Source organism: Diceros bicornis, chromosome 10, assembly GCF_020826845.1.
Source record: "Diceros bicornis minor isolate mBicDic1 chromosome 10, mDicBic1.mat.cur, whole genome shotgun sequence".
Taxonomy (NCBI): domain Eukaryota; kingdom Metazoa; phylum Chordata; class Mammalia; order Perissodactyla; family Rhinocerotidae; genus Diceros; species Diceros bicornis.
This window is the reverse complement of record NC_080749.1, coordinates 84,798,551-84,815,651: the sequence shown is the minus strand read 5'-3', so window position 1 is coordinate 84,815,651 and position 17,101 is coordinate 84,798,551. Positions and strand designations below refer to the sequence as shown.

Genomic DNA, 17,101 nt, shown 5'->3' with positions numbered 1-17,101 from the left:
GGTATTTGAAAAGATGCTTCTAAGACTGATGTCAAAGAATGTACTGCCTATAGTTTTATGGTTTCACATCTTACCTTCAAGTCTTTAATCCATTTTGAGTTAATTTTTGTGTACAGCAAAAGACAATGGTCTACTTTCATTCTTTTGCATGTGGCTGTCCAGTTTTCCCAGCACCGTTTATTGAAGAGACTTGCCTTTCTCCATGGTATGTTCTTGGCTCCTTTGTCGAAGATTAGCTGTCCATAGGTGTGCGGTTTTATTTCTGGGCTTTCAATTCTGTTCCATTGGTCTGTGTGTCTGTTTTTGTACCAGTACCATGCTGTTTTGATTACTACACCTTTGTAGTATATTTTGAAGTCAGGGATTCTGATGCCTCCAGCTTTGTTCTTTTTTCTCAGGATTGCTTTAGCTATTCAGGGTCATTTGTTGCCCCCTATGAATTTTAAGATTCTTTGTTCTATTTCCGTGAAGAATGTCACTGGGATTCTGATTGGAATTGCCTTGAATCTGTAGATTGCTTTAGGTAATATGGACATTTTAACTGTGTTTATTCTTCCAATTCATGTGCATTGAAGATCTTTCCATTGCTTTATGTCATCATCAATTTCTTTCAATAATATCTTATAACTTTCATTGTATAGGTCTTTCACCTCCTTGGTTAAATTTATTCCCAGATATTTTATTCTTTTTGTTGTGATTTTAAATGAGATTGTATTCTTGAGTTCTTTTCTGTTAGTTTGTTATTAGAGTATAGAAATGCAACTGATTTCTGTAAGTTAATTTTATACCCTGCAACTTTGCTGTAGTTGTTGATTATTTCTAATAGTTTTCTGGCAGATTCTTTAGGGTTTTCTATGTATAGAATCATGTCGTCTATAAACAGCGAGAGTTTCACTTCTTCCTTGCCAATTTGGATACCTTTTATTTCTTTTTCTTGCCTAATTTCTCTGGCCAAAACCTCCAGTACTATGTTGAATAAGAGTGGTGAGAGTGGGCACCCTTCTACTGTTCTGTTCTTCCACTTGTTCCTGTTCTCAGAGGGATGGCATTCAGGTTTTCCCTATTGAGTATGATGTTGGCTGTGGGTTTGTCACATATGGCCTTTAGTAGTATGTTGAGGTACTTTCCTTCTATGCCCATTTTATTGAGAGTTTTTATGATAAATGGATATTGGATCTTGTCAAATGCTTTCTCTGCATCTATTGAGATGATGATGTGGTTTTTATTCCTCATTTGTTAATGTGGTGTGTCACATTGATTGATTTGCAGATGTTGAACCATCCCTGTGTCCCTGGTATAAATCCCACTTGACCATGGCGCATGATCCTTTTAATGTATTGCTGTATTCGGTTTGCCAATATTTTGTTGGGGATTTTTGCATCTATGTTCATCAGCAATATTGGCCTGTAATTTTCCTCCTTTGTGTTGTTGTTGTCTGGCTTTGGGATCAGTGTGATGTCGGCCTTGTAGAATGAGTTAGGAAATATTCTGTCTTCTTCAATTTTTTGTAATAGTTTGAGAAGAATAGGTATTAAATCTTCTTGGAATGTTTGGTATAATTCTCCAGAGAAGCCATCTGGTTCTGGACTTTTATTTTTTGGGAGGTTTTTGATTACTGTCTCAATCTCTTTAGTATGATTGGTCTATTCCGATTCTCTTATTTCTTCTTGATTTGGTTTGGGAGGTTGTGTGAGTCTAAGAATTTATCAGTTTCTTCTAGATTGTCTAATTTGTTGGCATATGGTTTTTCATAGTATTCTCTTATAATCTTTTGTATTTCTGCAGTATCTGTTGTAATTTCTCCTCTTTCATTTCTAATTTAATGTTTTGAGCCTTCTTTCCCTTTTCCTTAGTGAGTCTGGCTAAGGGTTTGTCAATTTTGTTTATCTTCTCAAAGAACCAGCTCTTAGTTTCATTGATCCTTTCTACTGTTTTTTTTGGTTTCTATTCCATTTATTTCTTCTCTAATTTTTATTATTTCCCTCCTTCTGCTGACTTTGGTCTTTCTTTGTTCTTCTTTTTCTAGTTCTGTTATGTATAGTTTAAGGTTACTTATTTGAGATTTTTCTTGTTTGTTAAGGTGGGCCTGTATTGCTATGAATTTCCCTCTTAGGACCACTTTTGCTGCATCCCATATGAGTTGGTATGGTGTGTTTTCATTTTTTTTTGTCTCCAGATAGTTTTTGATTTCTCCTTTAATTTCTTCATTGATCCCCTTAGTTATTCAGTAGCTTGTTGTTTAGTCTCCAAATATTTGTGACTTTCCAAGCTTTTTTCTTATAGTTGATTTCTAGTTTCATAGCATTATCGTCAGAAAAGATGCTTGATATGATTTCAGTCTTCTTAAATTTATTGAGGCTTGCCTTGTTTCCCAACATATGATCTCTCTTTGAGAATGTTCCATGTGCACTTGAGAAGAATGTGTATTCTGCTGTTTTTGGATGGAGTGTTCTATGTATATCTATTAAGTCCATCTGGTCTAGTTTTTCATTTAATTCCACTCTTTCCTTTTTGACTTTCTGTCTGGATGATCTATCCATTGATGTAAGTGGGGTGTTGAGGTCCCCTACTATTATTGTGTTGCTGTTAATTTCTCCTTTTAGGTCTGTTAATAGTTGCTTTGTGTACTTGGTGCTCCGGTGTTAGGTGCATATATGTTTATAAGTGTTATGTCCTCTTGGTGGAGTGTCCCTTTTATTATTATATACTGCCCTTCTTTGTCTCTCATTGCCTTTTTTATCTTGAAGTCTACTTTGTCTGATATAAGTATGGCAACACCTGCTTTCTTTTGTTTACCATTAGCTTGGAGTATCGTCTTCCATCCCTTCACTTTGAGCCTGTGTTTGTCTTTAGAGCTGAGATGTGTTTCCTGGAGGCAGCATATTTTGGGGTCTTGTTTTTTAATCCATCTAGCCACTCTATGTCTTTTGATTGGAGAATTCAATCCATTTACATTTGGAGTGTTTATTGATATATGAGGGCTTAATACTGCCATTTAATACTTGTTCTGTATCTCCCTTGTTTCTCCTCCTGTGTATTTCCAACTGCCAGTTCAGTTTGGTGATTCTTTATGATGGTTTTCTCAGTTTTCTCTTTATTTATCATTTGTGTCTCTGTTCTGACTTTTTGTTTAGTGGTTACCATGAGCTTTATATAAAAGATCCCATAGATGAGATAGTCCATTTTCTGATAACCTCTTATTTCCTTAGTCTAATCAGGTTCCATCCCTTTCCTCTTCCCTAAGTTATTGTTGTCACATCTTGTTCCATTTTGTGTTATGAGTTTGTGATTAAAATGAAGTGATTATAGTTATTTTTGATGCTTTCTTTCCCTTTATTTTTAATGTTATAGTTAAGTATTCGCTAACCTGTTCTGATAGAGAGCTGAAATTTTCTGATTTTGTCTGTCTATTTATCTCTTTGCTTAAGGCTTTGTAAACACTTTCTTTTTTATTCAGGTATGAGGGCCTTCTTGATCATTTCTTGTGTGTGGGGGTGTCTTGTGGCGATGAAATCCCTCAGTTTTTGTTTATCTGGGAAAGTTTTTATTTCTCCATCATATCTGAAGGATAGTTTCACTGGATAGCATATTCTTGGCTGAAAGTTTCTGTTTTCAGAATTTTGAATATATCATTCCACTCTCTCCTAGCCTGTAAGGTTTCTGCTGAGAAATCTGCTGAAAACCTGATAGGGATTCCTTTGTAGTTTGTTTTCTTCTGCCTTGCTGCCCTTAATATTTTTTCTTCTTCATTGACTTTTGCCAGTTTTACTAATATATGCCTTGGAGAAGGTCTTTTTACATTGATGTAATTAGGAGTTCTGTTAGCTTCATTAACATGTAATTCCAGCTCCTTCCCCAGGTTTGGGAAGTTCTTAGCTATTATTTCTTTGAACAAGCTCTCTGCTCCTTTCTCTATCTCTTTTTCCTCTGGAATATCTGTAATCCTTATGTTGCATTTCCTAATTGAGTTGGATATTTCTCGGAGAATTTCTCCATTTCTTTTTAGTCTTAGTTCTCTCTCCTCCTCCACCTGAAGAATTTCTATATTTCTGTCGGCTAAATTACTAATTCTGTCCTCCATAATATCAGCTCTGTTTTTTAAGGATTCCAGATTTTTCTTTATCTCATTTATTGTGTTCTTCATCTCCAACATTTCTGATTGGTTTTTTTTGTTTATAGTTTCAATCTCTTTTGTGAAGAATTCCCTCTGTTCATTAATTTTATTCCTGAGTTCATTGAACTGTCTTTCTGAGTTTTCTCGTAACTCATTGAGTTTCTTTGTGATAGCTATTTTGAATTCTCTGTCATTTAGATTGTAAATTTCTGTGACTTCAGGACTGGCTTCTGGGTACTTGTCATTTTCCTTCTGGTCTGGAGTGTTAGTATACCTCTTTGTGCTATTTGATGGGGTGGACTTTTGCCATCGCATAGTGGTAGTATCTGATCACAGACTCCACCTTCCACCACTGGCGGGGGCAGGAGCTGTGTTTTCTGGGCCTGCCGTGACCCCTGGCAGTTGTACCCATCCATTGGAAGCTGTGTTGATAGGGCTCTCTGCGTCTGACTGCCACTGCTTTACACACATAGGCGCAGGCACTCTGGTGGGGATCTCCTGCCCTGGCCCACCATCCGAGCTGGTATGCCAGGCAGGAATGGGGCAGAGGGGGCACTTTCTTCCCCATCTGTGCTCCTGCTTTGCACTCAGTTCTGCCCGCCTGGGCTGCTCAGCTTGGTGGGGGCGCCCCTGCAGTTGCTTAGCTGCCTCGGTGTGGAGCGTTCTGCAGGCTAGGAGGCAACTCCAAGAGCGAAAGCATTCCATGGAGGGCTGCCTTTTCCCCCTTCTCCATTCAGAGTCACACACCGGCTGCTGCATGAGGTCCCGTGCCCTAGATCACTGCTGCTGGGGAGGGGGAGGAGATCCACTTACCTCCTTCCACTGCCTCCGGGGGGGTCCAGCACCCCCACCTTCAGATGTATGGCTGCATGGATCTCTCAGACGTCTATTGTGTTGTGTGGAGGTCCTCTGTTGGTTTGTGAATGTCCTTTTTGTTGTGTCTTATGGGGAGAGACTAAGGGAAGAGCTCACTCCACCATGATGCTGACGTCACTCTTACAAATAATTTTTTTTAATGTTATGCTCCTCATGTATTGCATGGCAATGGACTTCTCATTTATTGAAACTTGTGTACAGTGTCGCCATTTAATGTTCCCTCCAGGCCTATGAAAATGGGATTCTGTCTGTGTTTCTAGCTGTCCTCCTCTGAAAGACTCCTGAAGTCTTAGACGTCCACACTGGCACCATGTACTTATATGCTGCTGTGGCCTTGCCTGTGCTCCATCAAAATGCTTACATTGTCTTTATGACAAAGCACCCCCAAAAAACAAAACTTTTTGGTAGCCTCATGGTCCAGAAATGTTATCTTACTAGGGTCAGATCTTCTTGTGGTGGATCCTTTACATTATGTAACACAGAAAATTTTCAGTCAGCCACAGCCTTAACCAAAGTGAAGAACACATAAGAGCCACATGTGCTGACTATCCTTGTAATCAGCCTGGGTTCTCATGTTTGAAGATGGATTGGCAGTCTATCCTAGGTATCTTTGGCAATGCATTTTTCTATGTAGTCCAGGTGCTTCTAAAACTATATGGCCCCAGACACTGTCTTGGCACTCATTGAACTCTAATTACAAGTCATTTAGTCAAGTGTGTGGAAGTCAGCACCTTTACCATCCAGGTTGGGAGAACATGGCATCTCTGTGTGGGCTGGTCTGGTATTATTGCTCATATCTTCTTCTGCCTCTGTGTGGGAGGACTCCATATTCATCCTGTTACTTAGCCTTGCCTAATGAGAATGTAAACAGCAGATTTCCATGTTAGAGAATAGCAATACACTGATTCTCCATCCTGTTACATTTTGATGCATGCATGGGATTCTGTGTGTTGAGCTTTTATTACTACGCTGACAAATGGACCTCAATTTCTCAATCTGTTAAATAGGGGACATAACCCTTTTAACAGAAATAGTATTCTATAGAAAAATAAGATAAAATGTCTATAGATCATTGAGTTTGGCTGAAAAGTAGCATATTATAAATAGTTGGATGCTGAGTTTGCCTTTGTTGGGCCGACAAATCTTTTCTAGGAGTGACCAGGAGCATGTGGTTGTTGAATGGGTGAGGTCCCGTGGAGTGCTCCATAGTTATATGGCATTTATAGTTTACATTTTTTTAAAGGCACGTTGGAACAGTTACCTAGCGAATGATCCATATGCAAAGCCATTTGATATTAGCAACTTTATTGGATACAGGTAGCTGAGTAAGGCATCCAGAGGTTAAATGGTTTGCCAGAGGCCGCCCAGCATGTGTGTGGTTGAGCCAGATTTAGAACACAGTTCTAATTAGCTCCTAATTTCCAGTGTTGTGCTGAGGCAAACCATATTGTGCACACACACTGATTCTACTCAGTTCACTTTGTCAGAGGAAGGTACTCTTCATATTTTTACCTGTTTGAGTGTGTTATTATTTTTAATTTTTAACTTCTAAACCAACTGAGGGAAGCTACTAAGATGTGTTTAGTTATAGAGACTAAACTTGCCATTAGACCCTTGTGTTATAGCGAATTTGAGGGCTATACATCCTAGGAAAAGGTGAAATTCCAAAAAGAGAAAGGTTGGAAAATGGAACCTAAAAGGATGAAGATATAGAGATTATATAGGAGGTAAATAAAGCACCATGCCTGCTCTCAAGGAGCTCAGAGTATAGCGTGGGATTGAGAGAGATTGTTGATCATTTCAGTACAATGTGGTAAACCCAGGGTGCTATGAGAGCCTCAGCGGTTTGGAAGGCTCCTCAGCTTGAACCAAAGTATGAAGGAGTGAAATGACAAGGTGAGTTGGTCAGGCACTACCAATTGGAGAGGTGGATAGGTTATGAAGGGCCATGAATGTCACGCAAAGGAATAAGAATGCATTCATTCAACACATGTCTATTCAGTGCCTTTTTGTGTGTCAGGCACTATTCAATGTACTTGGGATACCTTAGTGAACAAAACGAGCATAAAATTCCTGCCCTCGGGGATCTTACATTTTAATGGGGAGAGAGAAACACTAAACATTAAATAATAAGTAAATTAAGTAAATATTAGAAGATGGTAAATGCTAAGGAAAAAGGGTCCAGCCAGCTGATCAAGGTTAACATGAACAGTAGTAAGTCATGTTGATAGTATCTACCCTTGATATGATATGATGAGAATGGCACTTTACCTCTGTAGTTTTTCTCCCCAAAATATATAGCCCTAGTCTAATCATGAGGAAAACATCAAGCAAATCCCAGTTGAGGGCCAATCTATAAAATACCTGACCAATACTCCTCCAAACTGTCAAGGTCATCAAAAACTAATAAAGTCTGAGAAACTGTCACAGCCAAGAGGAGGTTAAGGAGACATGACAACTAAATGTCATGTGGTATCCTAGATAGGATCCTGGAACAGAAAAAGGATATTAGGAAAAATTGAGGAAATCTGAATAAAGTATGAACTTTAGTTAATAACAATGTATCAGTATTGGTTCATTAATTGTAACGAATGTACCATAGTAATGTAACATCTTACATTACTTACATCTTAGAATCTGGATCACTAAAGAATGCTTCCCCGAGGAAGTGATGAGTCCTGATTATTGGTTGCTGTGTGACAAACTACTCCCAAAGTTAGAGTCTTCAGTTTTTTTCGTCATGGTTCTGGGTTAACTGGGCTCATCTGGGCAATTCTCACTTGAGGTCTCTTATGAGTTGCAGTTAGATACTGACTGGGCTGGAATCAGCTGAGAGCTCAACTGGTCTGTCATCCAAGATAGCTTCTTCACTCACGTGTCTGGTGCCTCCATGCTTCAACTTGTGCCCTCTCTCTCCAGCAGAGTAGCCTGGACTTCCTATATATTGGCTTAGAGCTTCAAGAGATAGGGAGAGGAAGCTGCAAGGGCTACACCTCAGATGGGCACAGCATCATTTCTGCCACACTCTGCTGATCAAAACATCACAAGTCCTGCCCAGATTCAAGGGAGTGGAAAAATAAACTCACTTCTTGATGGAGGAGTAGCAAGTTCTCATTGCAGAAAAGCATGTGGGATAGGAGATATGGTTGTGGCCATCTGTAGAGAATACAGGTCTGTCACCTGATGTTAGTTTGAAACCTGAAGGATAATTAGGTATTAGATAGGCAAAAGAGAGGGGAGAGGGTAACTCCTCAACAATTGGAACAGCATGTGGCCAGGCCTGGAGGTCAGCCTGTGTGACTGAGTGGAGGAACAAAGAGAAACAAAGAGAGGAAGGGTGGCATGAAAGTGCTGGGTCGTATAGTGAAGAGTAGGAATTTTCAGAGTATGACTAGGAAAGGTAAATACATATTTACATCAGAAAGCAACGAGAATAGCTGTGTATGTTCCAAATAGAGGCAATGGAAAGCACTAATAGTGAAAATCAAAATTGCTAGAATAGGAAGTACAGATTAGCCCAGAGGACATGGGACGTGGGATGGAGTGGGGTGGGTCAGGGAAATCTTACTCCAAATCGCATAGCTAGTATGAGACAGAATTGGGATTTGAACCTAGATCTGATTCTAGATCCACTAGATTGCTCTATATGACTCCACTATATTGCTCACCACACTGCCTGTGGAAAGTCATTTTATATAATAAACTTGAAAATCCCTTGCTAACCAGCAAGTAATTTGCTCTTCCTAATTTCTTCCTAGCCATCCAGGCAAATACCTTCTAAGTTTTCTAGGCTCAACTCAAAGGGCACCTCATTTTGAAGATTTTCTTAATATCTCCCTCACCTCCACTGACAATTGACCCCTCCCTTCTTCCCCCACCAAATCTGTTTCCATCCTCTATCAAGGCAGTCTTTTGGATTTATTTTCTTACCTGGATCATCACGAAAGACTGTGAGCCTTTTTAGGGCAAGAGCTCTGTCTTATTCATTGTTACATCTTTAGTGTCTTGTGTCTGGTGTGACCTTAATAAATGATGAATGGATGGGTAGATGAGTGGTTTCCGGAATCCCTTGTTAAACAGCATTGAAACAGTTCTAAAGTTGAATTGTTACTGCCCTTTAATGATTAAATGAGGCAATGCATACAAAGTGTCCATGGGACCTCGTAATCTCTCAGGGCCTCAGTGTCCTTTTCTATGAAAGGTTGGGGTTGAAGGATGATCTCAAAGGTCCCTTCCTTGTCTAATAGTCTATAGTTTTAGAACTTGTGGGATAGAAGTGTTCCACAAGCCAGCAGTGCTAGCCATCAGTGGTTATGTGCTTCCAACCAGCCTGCAAATACCCAAGCAGAGGGCACAGACAGTATATATTCCTAGACATTTTGTTTGAAGGTATTTACTTTCTTTCTAGTATGATTAAAGATTGAATTTTAAGCGCTGAGTAAGAAAATGAATATTCATAGTATAATCTTATATGAATAACTTAGTGCTCTGCATCTTGGTGCCTCTTCCATTTCTACATTGTTTATTATGTTCATATGAAATTTTAGTAAAGAAAGAACTAAAAGTTTTACGATTTATTATGTGTTTCTTTTTCTTAGCCTCTGGTGTACAAGACGAAACTGAAAAATCCCATTTCTAAATTACAGAAGTAGTGAAAACCCTGTTGCATAATTCAAGAGGCTCAAGGCCTAACTGTCGACACAGAAGGAAAGAAAAACCATATTTGCAGCTAGAAAAATATTATAACTGATGTTTATTTCTAAAAATCAATCTGTGCCTTGCTTCATGAGTGCTAGCATAATAAATATCAGAATATAAAAAGTGGACAAACTCATAGTCATTATCACTTTACAAAAAGTTAACCACAAAGTTCCTGTGAACTGCAAACCTCCTTGATACATTTAAAATAAGGGCTGTAGGGGCCAGCCCGGTGGCGCAAGCAGTTAAGTGCGCGTGCTCCGCTGCAGCGGCCCGGGGTTCGCTGGTTCTGATCCTGGGCACTCACTGATGGACCGCTTGGCAAGCCATGCTGTGGCGGCATCCCATGTAAAGTGGAGGAAGATAGGCACGGGTGTTAGCCCAGGACCAGTCTTCCTCAACAAAAAAAAAGAGGAAGATTGGCAGATGTTAGCACAGGGCTGATCTTCCTCACACACAAAAAATAAATAAATAAGGGCTGTATATACTAGTTTTATTTACATACATTAAGCAGTATAGATTGGTGCTGTTGATTTAAATGTAATGGTTTAATGACCAAAGTGCTAAAAATGATTTTAATTAACCATAAAACTTGTACAGTCTTTAAAAAGAAAGCACATCTGTGTACCGTTGTAGTAACATGCAAAAGTGTTGCTAATTGCCTAGTTTTACCTATTTATAAGTAGTTAAGGAAAAAAAAGCCCTTGCCTAGTTGTTTTGTTTTTTGGTAAAGATACAAAGGTATATGTGGCTGTTGAGCACATGAAATGTAGGTAGTGTGACTGAGGAACTTTATTTGATTTTAACAAATTTAAATTTAAATAGCCACGTATGGCTAATGTCTACCGTATTGGACAGCATCACTGTCAAGGTCTGCTCTAATTCAGCCTGGCCTTGGAGATCTAGTGTTTCCCAGAAAGAGTGGGTTAGTGCTCTTATAGAATTCTTTCTGCCCAGCCCCAAGGCTGGACTTGTATTCCTGGGCCAGTTCCTAAAGCCTCAGGGAGTTTGGAGCCTGAAGCCTTTTTCCAAGATGACTGGAGGAATTCTGCAGTCCAGAGTCATCGTTAGGCATCACATGATCTACGGCTGAGAAGTAGAAGCACAGTAACATTCGGGTTTAACAAAAGGGTGGAGCCTCCCTCTCTGCTTCTTCCTTGTGCCTTTAAGTCCAACAACTCATCAGAGCTTTCAAGCTTTGTGAAAGGACTCATGCATATATGACTTGCAGACTGATTACGATATAGGCCCAGTCACAGAATTCTTAGTCTTTTTTGCTAACTATTTTAGGTCAACTCTCACAGAGATTTACCAGGGCAGTCTTTTCACAACTGCTCTCAAAGGCTTCTCTGTGTGAGTAAAAGCTATTGACTTTAGTTCCCCTTATCAAGTGTTCCACCCTGCTCTGTGTAAGCTCTAGTACAAAGCGGGTAGTGACGTGTTCTCTTGACAGTGGAATTTCTGTGTAGGTGTTGTTCACCTTTCGGCATGACTGCCATAGAAGAGATGTAAAGATGGGGAAGTGACTGGGAAGATTCATGGACTGTAGAATACAATGAACCATGTGCCAATGTTGTCCTGTTTATTTTCTTCCAGGAAATTAAGGCTTGCTGTGGCATTGCTTTGACAAGCACTTTCTGTTGTCTTTACACAGATCACAATGAAGAAGAACCTCAAAGGAATGTTTGTCTCCCCATACCTTTGTTAATGACCATTAGCAGCTAGCAGATGCTTATAATGACCAGGAAAACATCCACCACGTTTGTGCTTGGCCTGCTCCAGGCAGCCGAATGAAGGTTTCTTCCAGTTGTTTCCAGAACTCTATTGCTGAAGCCCCTCTCTTTGTTGGTTGAATGTTCATGAAGCCCTTTCCTGAACCAGCTTAGGAGGCTTACGCCTCTTGGAGCCTGTGACATGGAAGCTTTGGAAGTAGATGATATTAGCCCGGCCTTGGAAGTTACTGAAGATTTCTTTAGTACTTTTGACAGTAAGTTAGAAAAGGCTGTGCAGCAAGCAGAAGTTTATGGGATTCAAGAAGTCCCTGAACTGGTGGGGCACGAGATATTCAGTAACGTAACAGACAATGGTGCTATCAGAAATGTTGCCTCCCTGGGCAAAAGGGGCATGATTTGGGACCCCTGTAAGAGCAGGCTCTTAGAAACCAAAGTTCAAAATGTCTTCCCTGCCAAAGTACAGTTTATGGTCCAGAAAGGGACAACCCCAGATAATCTATCCTGGATGGAACAAAAAGAAGCGTCAACCTTTAATTTTTTCAACATCTGTCAGCGCCGGAGGGACAGACCTCGTTCTGTGAATGACTTATTGGATGAGACCTCTACTTTCAAGCCTGGGCATGCTCGATCAAGGTCAGATATTACCCAAGTGGACTGGAGGGTAGTCCTCAAAACCACGCCTTTGCAGCAGCAGGAGCAGCAGCAGCAGCCATCTCTTCAGGGCCTTCACTTCACCAGGCCATCTTTTCTGACGCCCTCACCAAATAAGGTAGAAGATGCTCAAGGAAATACTGGTATGTTTTTATATCTGACTGCTAATGAACAATTGTTGATTTTCATTTGTTTCTCTTCTGTTTACCTCATGAGAATCTGACTCTCCGATAACCATGTCTGGCTTCGCTCACTTAAGCTCCTTCTTCCATTTACTTCCGTGCTTTACCTCGAGTCTATAGTCTTACTATCTTCGTAGCAGGTGCTAAGTGAAAGACAACTATGGTTAAATTTTCACTTTCTAATCTTGTATGTTAGAATCAGAATATTTTCACAATTATTGTTGTATTTTCCTTTGAACAGTGTATGACACTCTTATTCACATCAGTAGATGTTCATTGCATGACACAGTGGGCTTAGCCTTGTGCTGTGCAGGATTTAAAGACATATGAAGATGATCCCTGCCCTAAAGAACTTCTCATTTAGCTGAGGGGATCAGACACTACCAAAGACTCAAGAAGCCACCCAGTATTGAGAGAAAGTAGATGGTCAACTGAAATGTTGGTGAGGGAACTTCAGTTTTACTCTACATCATTGAGATTTTTTTCAATGAGTGAGTGACAGAGACTAAGAAGATAGGGGAAAGAGAAGACACTTTGGGCTGGGCTTGTCAGGAAGGGCTTGTGAAAGGTCATGGAACTTGAGCTGGACCTTGAAGGACATGAAGATGCGGAAAGAGGGTCATAGTAGAGGACACTCTGTCAGGATTATGGTGTGAACAAAGGTGAGGAGATGCAAGGTGCAGAGGAGAGCAAGTTGAGCTTTGTGAGGAGAGCAAAGGATCCCATGGTGAGTAGTGGAAGGAAAATGTTGGGGAGCTTGGTTCAGACCTCATGGTGTAGGGTCTTGAATTTCTTTTTCACTCGTACTTGATACACATACATGTGCATATGAATATGTACTCATGTACTCACACATGAACTTTCTCTTCTGTGAGACATGACAAACCATCTCTTCGTTTCTCCTAGCATTTTCCTTCAAGATAACCTCATTTGTACAGACTATCCATTTTTATTACTGATGATGCTTCAATCACCCTACTCAACCTTTAATTTAGATGGCTTCTCCTCAATTAACTGAGCAGACTATTTTATGTACTTCACTGCTATTTTAGTGTTACTTCAATCTCTAATCATTGCTTGGTATTCCATTGATACATTTAACATTTTAATTAATAAAATTTAGTTTCTAAGTATAACTTGAGGCAAGGATATAGTTTAGTTTATCTGTTAAGGAAATACAGTATTCTTGTCTGTGAGGTGCTGCATTATTTCTCCATCGGGTTCAAATCCATCCTTCTAAAATACTTTTCTTTTCCCCAATCAAATTCATGACTTGTAATTCCTCGTCTTTTCTACTAGACTTTCACCAGTCCTCTCTAACATCTAGCCGAGGGTGGTGACCATGAGAGTAAAAAGAAAAGGAATATTAGAAAGCACAGGACTTGGTAACTGATTGGCTGTTAGGGGACAAACAAGTTACTGTCACCCCTGGAGCCTGACAGAATGAGAGCTTTGCCTTGAGCTCATGTACAAACAGGTGCACTTGTTGATTAGCAAATAACCTCAATTGTTTTTTGGTTCCTTGGAGTTCGCATTGATTTTTATTACTAAACTATCATAACCATTCTAAATCCCTGACATAACCGAAGTTAGGAGGGTGTATATTTCCAGTTTTATTTTTTCTATCTTGTTCGGATTATAAATGCAAGAACCAGGCCTTCGTTAGGTTCTCTCTGTAGTGTATGACAGATCATGATTATAATTTTTTAATTCTCAATTTTAAAAAAATTTGAATATTAAATGATGTTGATATAAAGGACTGAATGGTATTTTGAAAAATAACCTGTAACAAGTGGCCTTTGCAGGTACTGATATAATATAGCCGGGCCACCTTTTGGTCACCCATGGGATACTCATCCTAGCAAGAATCAGCAGGGTTGGGCCAATGGCATGCCACATTTCTGACACCTTTCCTTTCTGGTATGCTCTGGAGGGCAGGTGAGATACATCATGTGTTTATTGTTCACCAGGTGAAGGGCAGGGGCAAGCAGTGAATGTTCACTGGTCACCCATTCTCGGGCTGGGGTGGAGAGGAGTTCTAGACACATGGCTGGTCACTACTTTGCTGACTGTAATTCTCACAAGCATTTGGGGGGATATACCAATCCCCAGGTGCATACTAGTCAAAATCAGCCAAGACCTTTGACTAAAGTTTACTATAAACCTTTGAAATTAGTGTTCGAGACTGAAGAAAGGCTTATTGTATCTCCTGAAGGAATATGCCAAAAGCAGAGGGAGGCAGTGTAGTATCTTGGGAGCTGGAGATTTGGGGTCAGGCCAGAACACTTCCTTGAGTCTCCGACTTACGTATCCGACTGCCTGGTGAACATGTCTGTTGTAAGATCCCACAGGCACTACAAATTCATAGTGTCTAAAAGTGACCCATCATCCTCCCATCTCCTCCTCTGCTGTTCTGAAAATTCATAAGGATTAATGAGAGGCTGGGGGCTCCTCAGAAGAAGTACAGTTTAGTCCAGTGGGCTTCCTTTGGTGAGGTCAGCTTGGTTTTGCGTCTAGCCCCATCACTCTCTTACTTAGGAGCTAGATTACTGGGTGGTCTTATGTTTTCTCCAGTTGATTTTTTTTGTTTCTGGCTCCTTTTCCAAGTTCACCTTGAGTAGTTTAAAGACTTAGCAGGAGTGGTTCTTCTCCTCCTTATCTGCCACTTTTTCCTCTTCTGCCCCTTTCATGCTCTCTCTTTCCTCCCATAACAACAAGCCCAAGGGTCTTCTTCATTAGGTAGGGCCTCTGCATCTTCTGCCTCATATGGCAATGAATACCTGGGCTTTTGAGCCTTACAGAAGATAAATGCTGCTTTGGGTATAAAGCGAGTCAGATTCTGGCATAATGAGAGCAGTGGGGAGAAAATGGGCAGGCCTGTCTGAAGAAGGCCTTCTCATCAAACAAGGTAGCATATTGGTTAAAAACACTGACTTTAAACCCGGACTGTTAGAGTTTCCTTCTTTGTTCCAGTACTTACTAGCTGTGTAACTTAGGACAAGTTTCTTAATCTCTTTGTGCCTTCATCTTTTTTTTTTTGCCATAAAAGTGTAGGATAATAGTAGTGCTCACCTCAATATCTTGTGAGCGTTAAATGGGTTAAAACATCTAAAGTGCTTCTTAGAACCATGTTTGGCACATAGCAAACACTTAATAAACGTTTTAAACACTTAATAATATTATTTTTACTATTATTAGTTGAATTTTAAACTCGTCAGTGAGAGTCAGTGGCACTACCTCACTCCTAGTTTCCCCAACATAGTCTCTTTCGTAAAATGGCCTCACAGTGAACATTTTTTGAACTGCTCTTCCTGCAGTGTACTTTCTCATAGTTATTCACTGGTTTGTGAATGGGAAATAGACCATCCAAGCCCTCTCTCATACTGATTTGTGCTTTCTGCTTACTGTCTTCCAACCAGAGTTTATGGTCACCGAGGGAGGGACTGTTTGTTACACGTTGTTTTATTCTCAGTACGTAACATAGTGCTCTGAACATAGCATGTGCTCCAAAAATGTTTTTACATGTGGAGTGAATGTAATTGAGAAGAATCAAGCTGACAAATTAAAAACATTAACTTCCTTAGCTGGTTTGTGTCTTTAGAGAAAGAACGACTCCCCCTTCCTTTCTGCAGCTCTTGCACCATCATCGAACATTTCACACCTTGCACATCTTCTCTGTGAAGCTCTCTAGCAGCAGTGGAAAATGAAGATTTGCACTATCCTTGTGATAAGAGAAAATCAAACAGATGTGGCTTATAAGTGGCCCCTAGTGTTGGAAGAATGTTGCCCTGGCCCAAGAGGAGTGTCCGATACCATCTCAGACCCCTGGTTGCAGAGGCACAGTTAGGATTCCCCATCGTAGAGGAATCTGGCTGCCATTTGGTGTGCACAAAGCCTGGTGAGATAATTGTGATTGCCTTTTAGTCTTTCTGAATTGGATTATGATTGCCTTTTAGTCTTTCTGAAGTTGGCAATCGTTTGAGATAATTTTGCATTGCTCCTCAACTTTTCTCTGTTCCCTGGTAGTGCTTCTTTCCAGAAGATTATTGCTTAGGATTTGAAGATTGCTTCTTTCCTAGGTTCTTGGGATATATGAGAACAGAATGCATCAAACATTAACGCCTACTTGTTACTGGCAAAGCCAACATTGGAGCACTTGGTGTATTTGTCCTTATGGTAAGAGAGCCCAGGTGGAAAGAAAAGGAAAAAAATCATAGCAGCAGCGGCAGCTAGCACTTACTCTGTACACTGACTTTTTAAGTGCTTTACAGGTAGCTGCTTATTTAACTCATGTAACACTCCTGTAATACAGGTATTTTTATTGACCCCATCTTAAGGATGATGAAACTGAGGCATAGACAGATGAGGCATAGACAGATGTTAAACTGAGTCATGACATGCTTTTTGTCCTGCAGCTAGTAATGAGTGGTACCTCAATGTGGATCTAGGCAGTCTTCCTCCAGAGTCCATGCTCTTGCCCACTAAGCTTGGCTGTTCCTTACTTTGGAAGCCAATAGTCCTCAGTTTCCAGATCACTCCACTTCAAAAGCCTTTTTGGCACTCAGTCTCTGTGGGGGTAGAGATGGGAAGTAGTGTAGAAGAGACAGACCTGGATAGTGTTCATCGAACTAAATTTAATCCCTCAAGAGATCAGTGGTGAGGAAAAACTGAGACACACTAAAGCAGTCTACCTCAGCAAGTATTGTTTCCTGCATTTAACATATTCACTAAAATACATGGACAGTGCAGAGCTGGTCACGGTTCTTTAGGGGACCAATGAATCTGCAAAAAGAAGACTTTGCCTTTCACATTCTTAAATGTTAGCTATGCAGAGAGCTTGAGTAAAC

The 17,101-nt window shown here is 40.2% G+C and overlaps 1 protein-coding gene across 7 annotated transcripts in view; it reads left to right on the top strand.

Annotated features, from left to right (window-relative positions):
• Window positions 1-17,101, top strand: part of PLEKHM3 (pleckstrin homology domain containing M3) — a 175,486-nt gene that overhangs the window by 15,078 nt on the left and 143,307 nt on the right. For all 7 annotated transcript variants that reach the window (XM_058549718.1, XM_058549715.1, XM_058549716.1 and 4 more), the window contains one exon: window positions 11,343-12,215. In XM_058549718.1, the coding sequence (XP_058405701.1) occupies window positions 11,603-12,215 (613 nt within the window). In that variant the 5' untranslated portion in view covers window positions 11,343-11,602. The remainder of the gene's footprint in view (window positions 1-11,342; window positions 12,216-17,101) is intronic.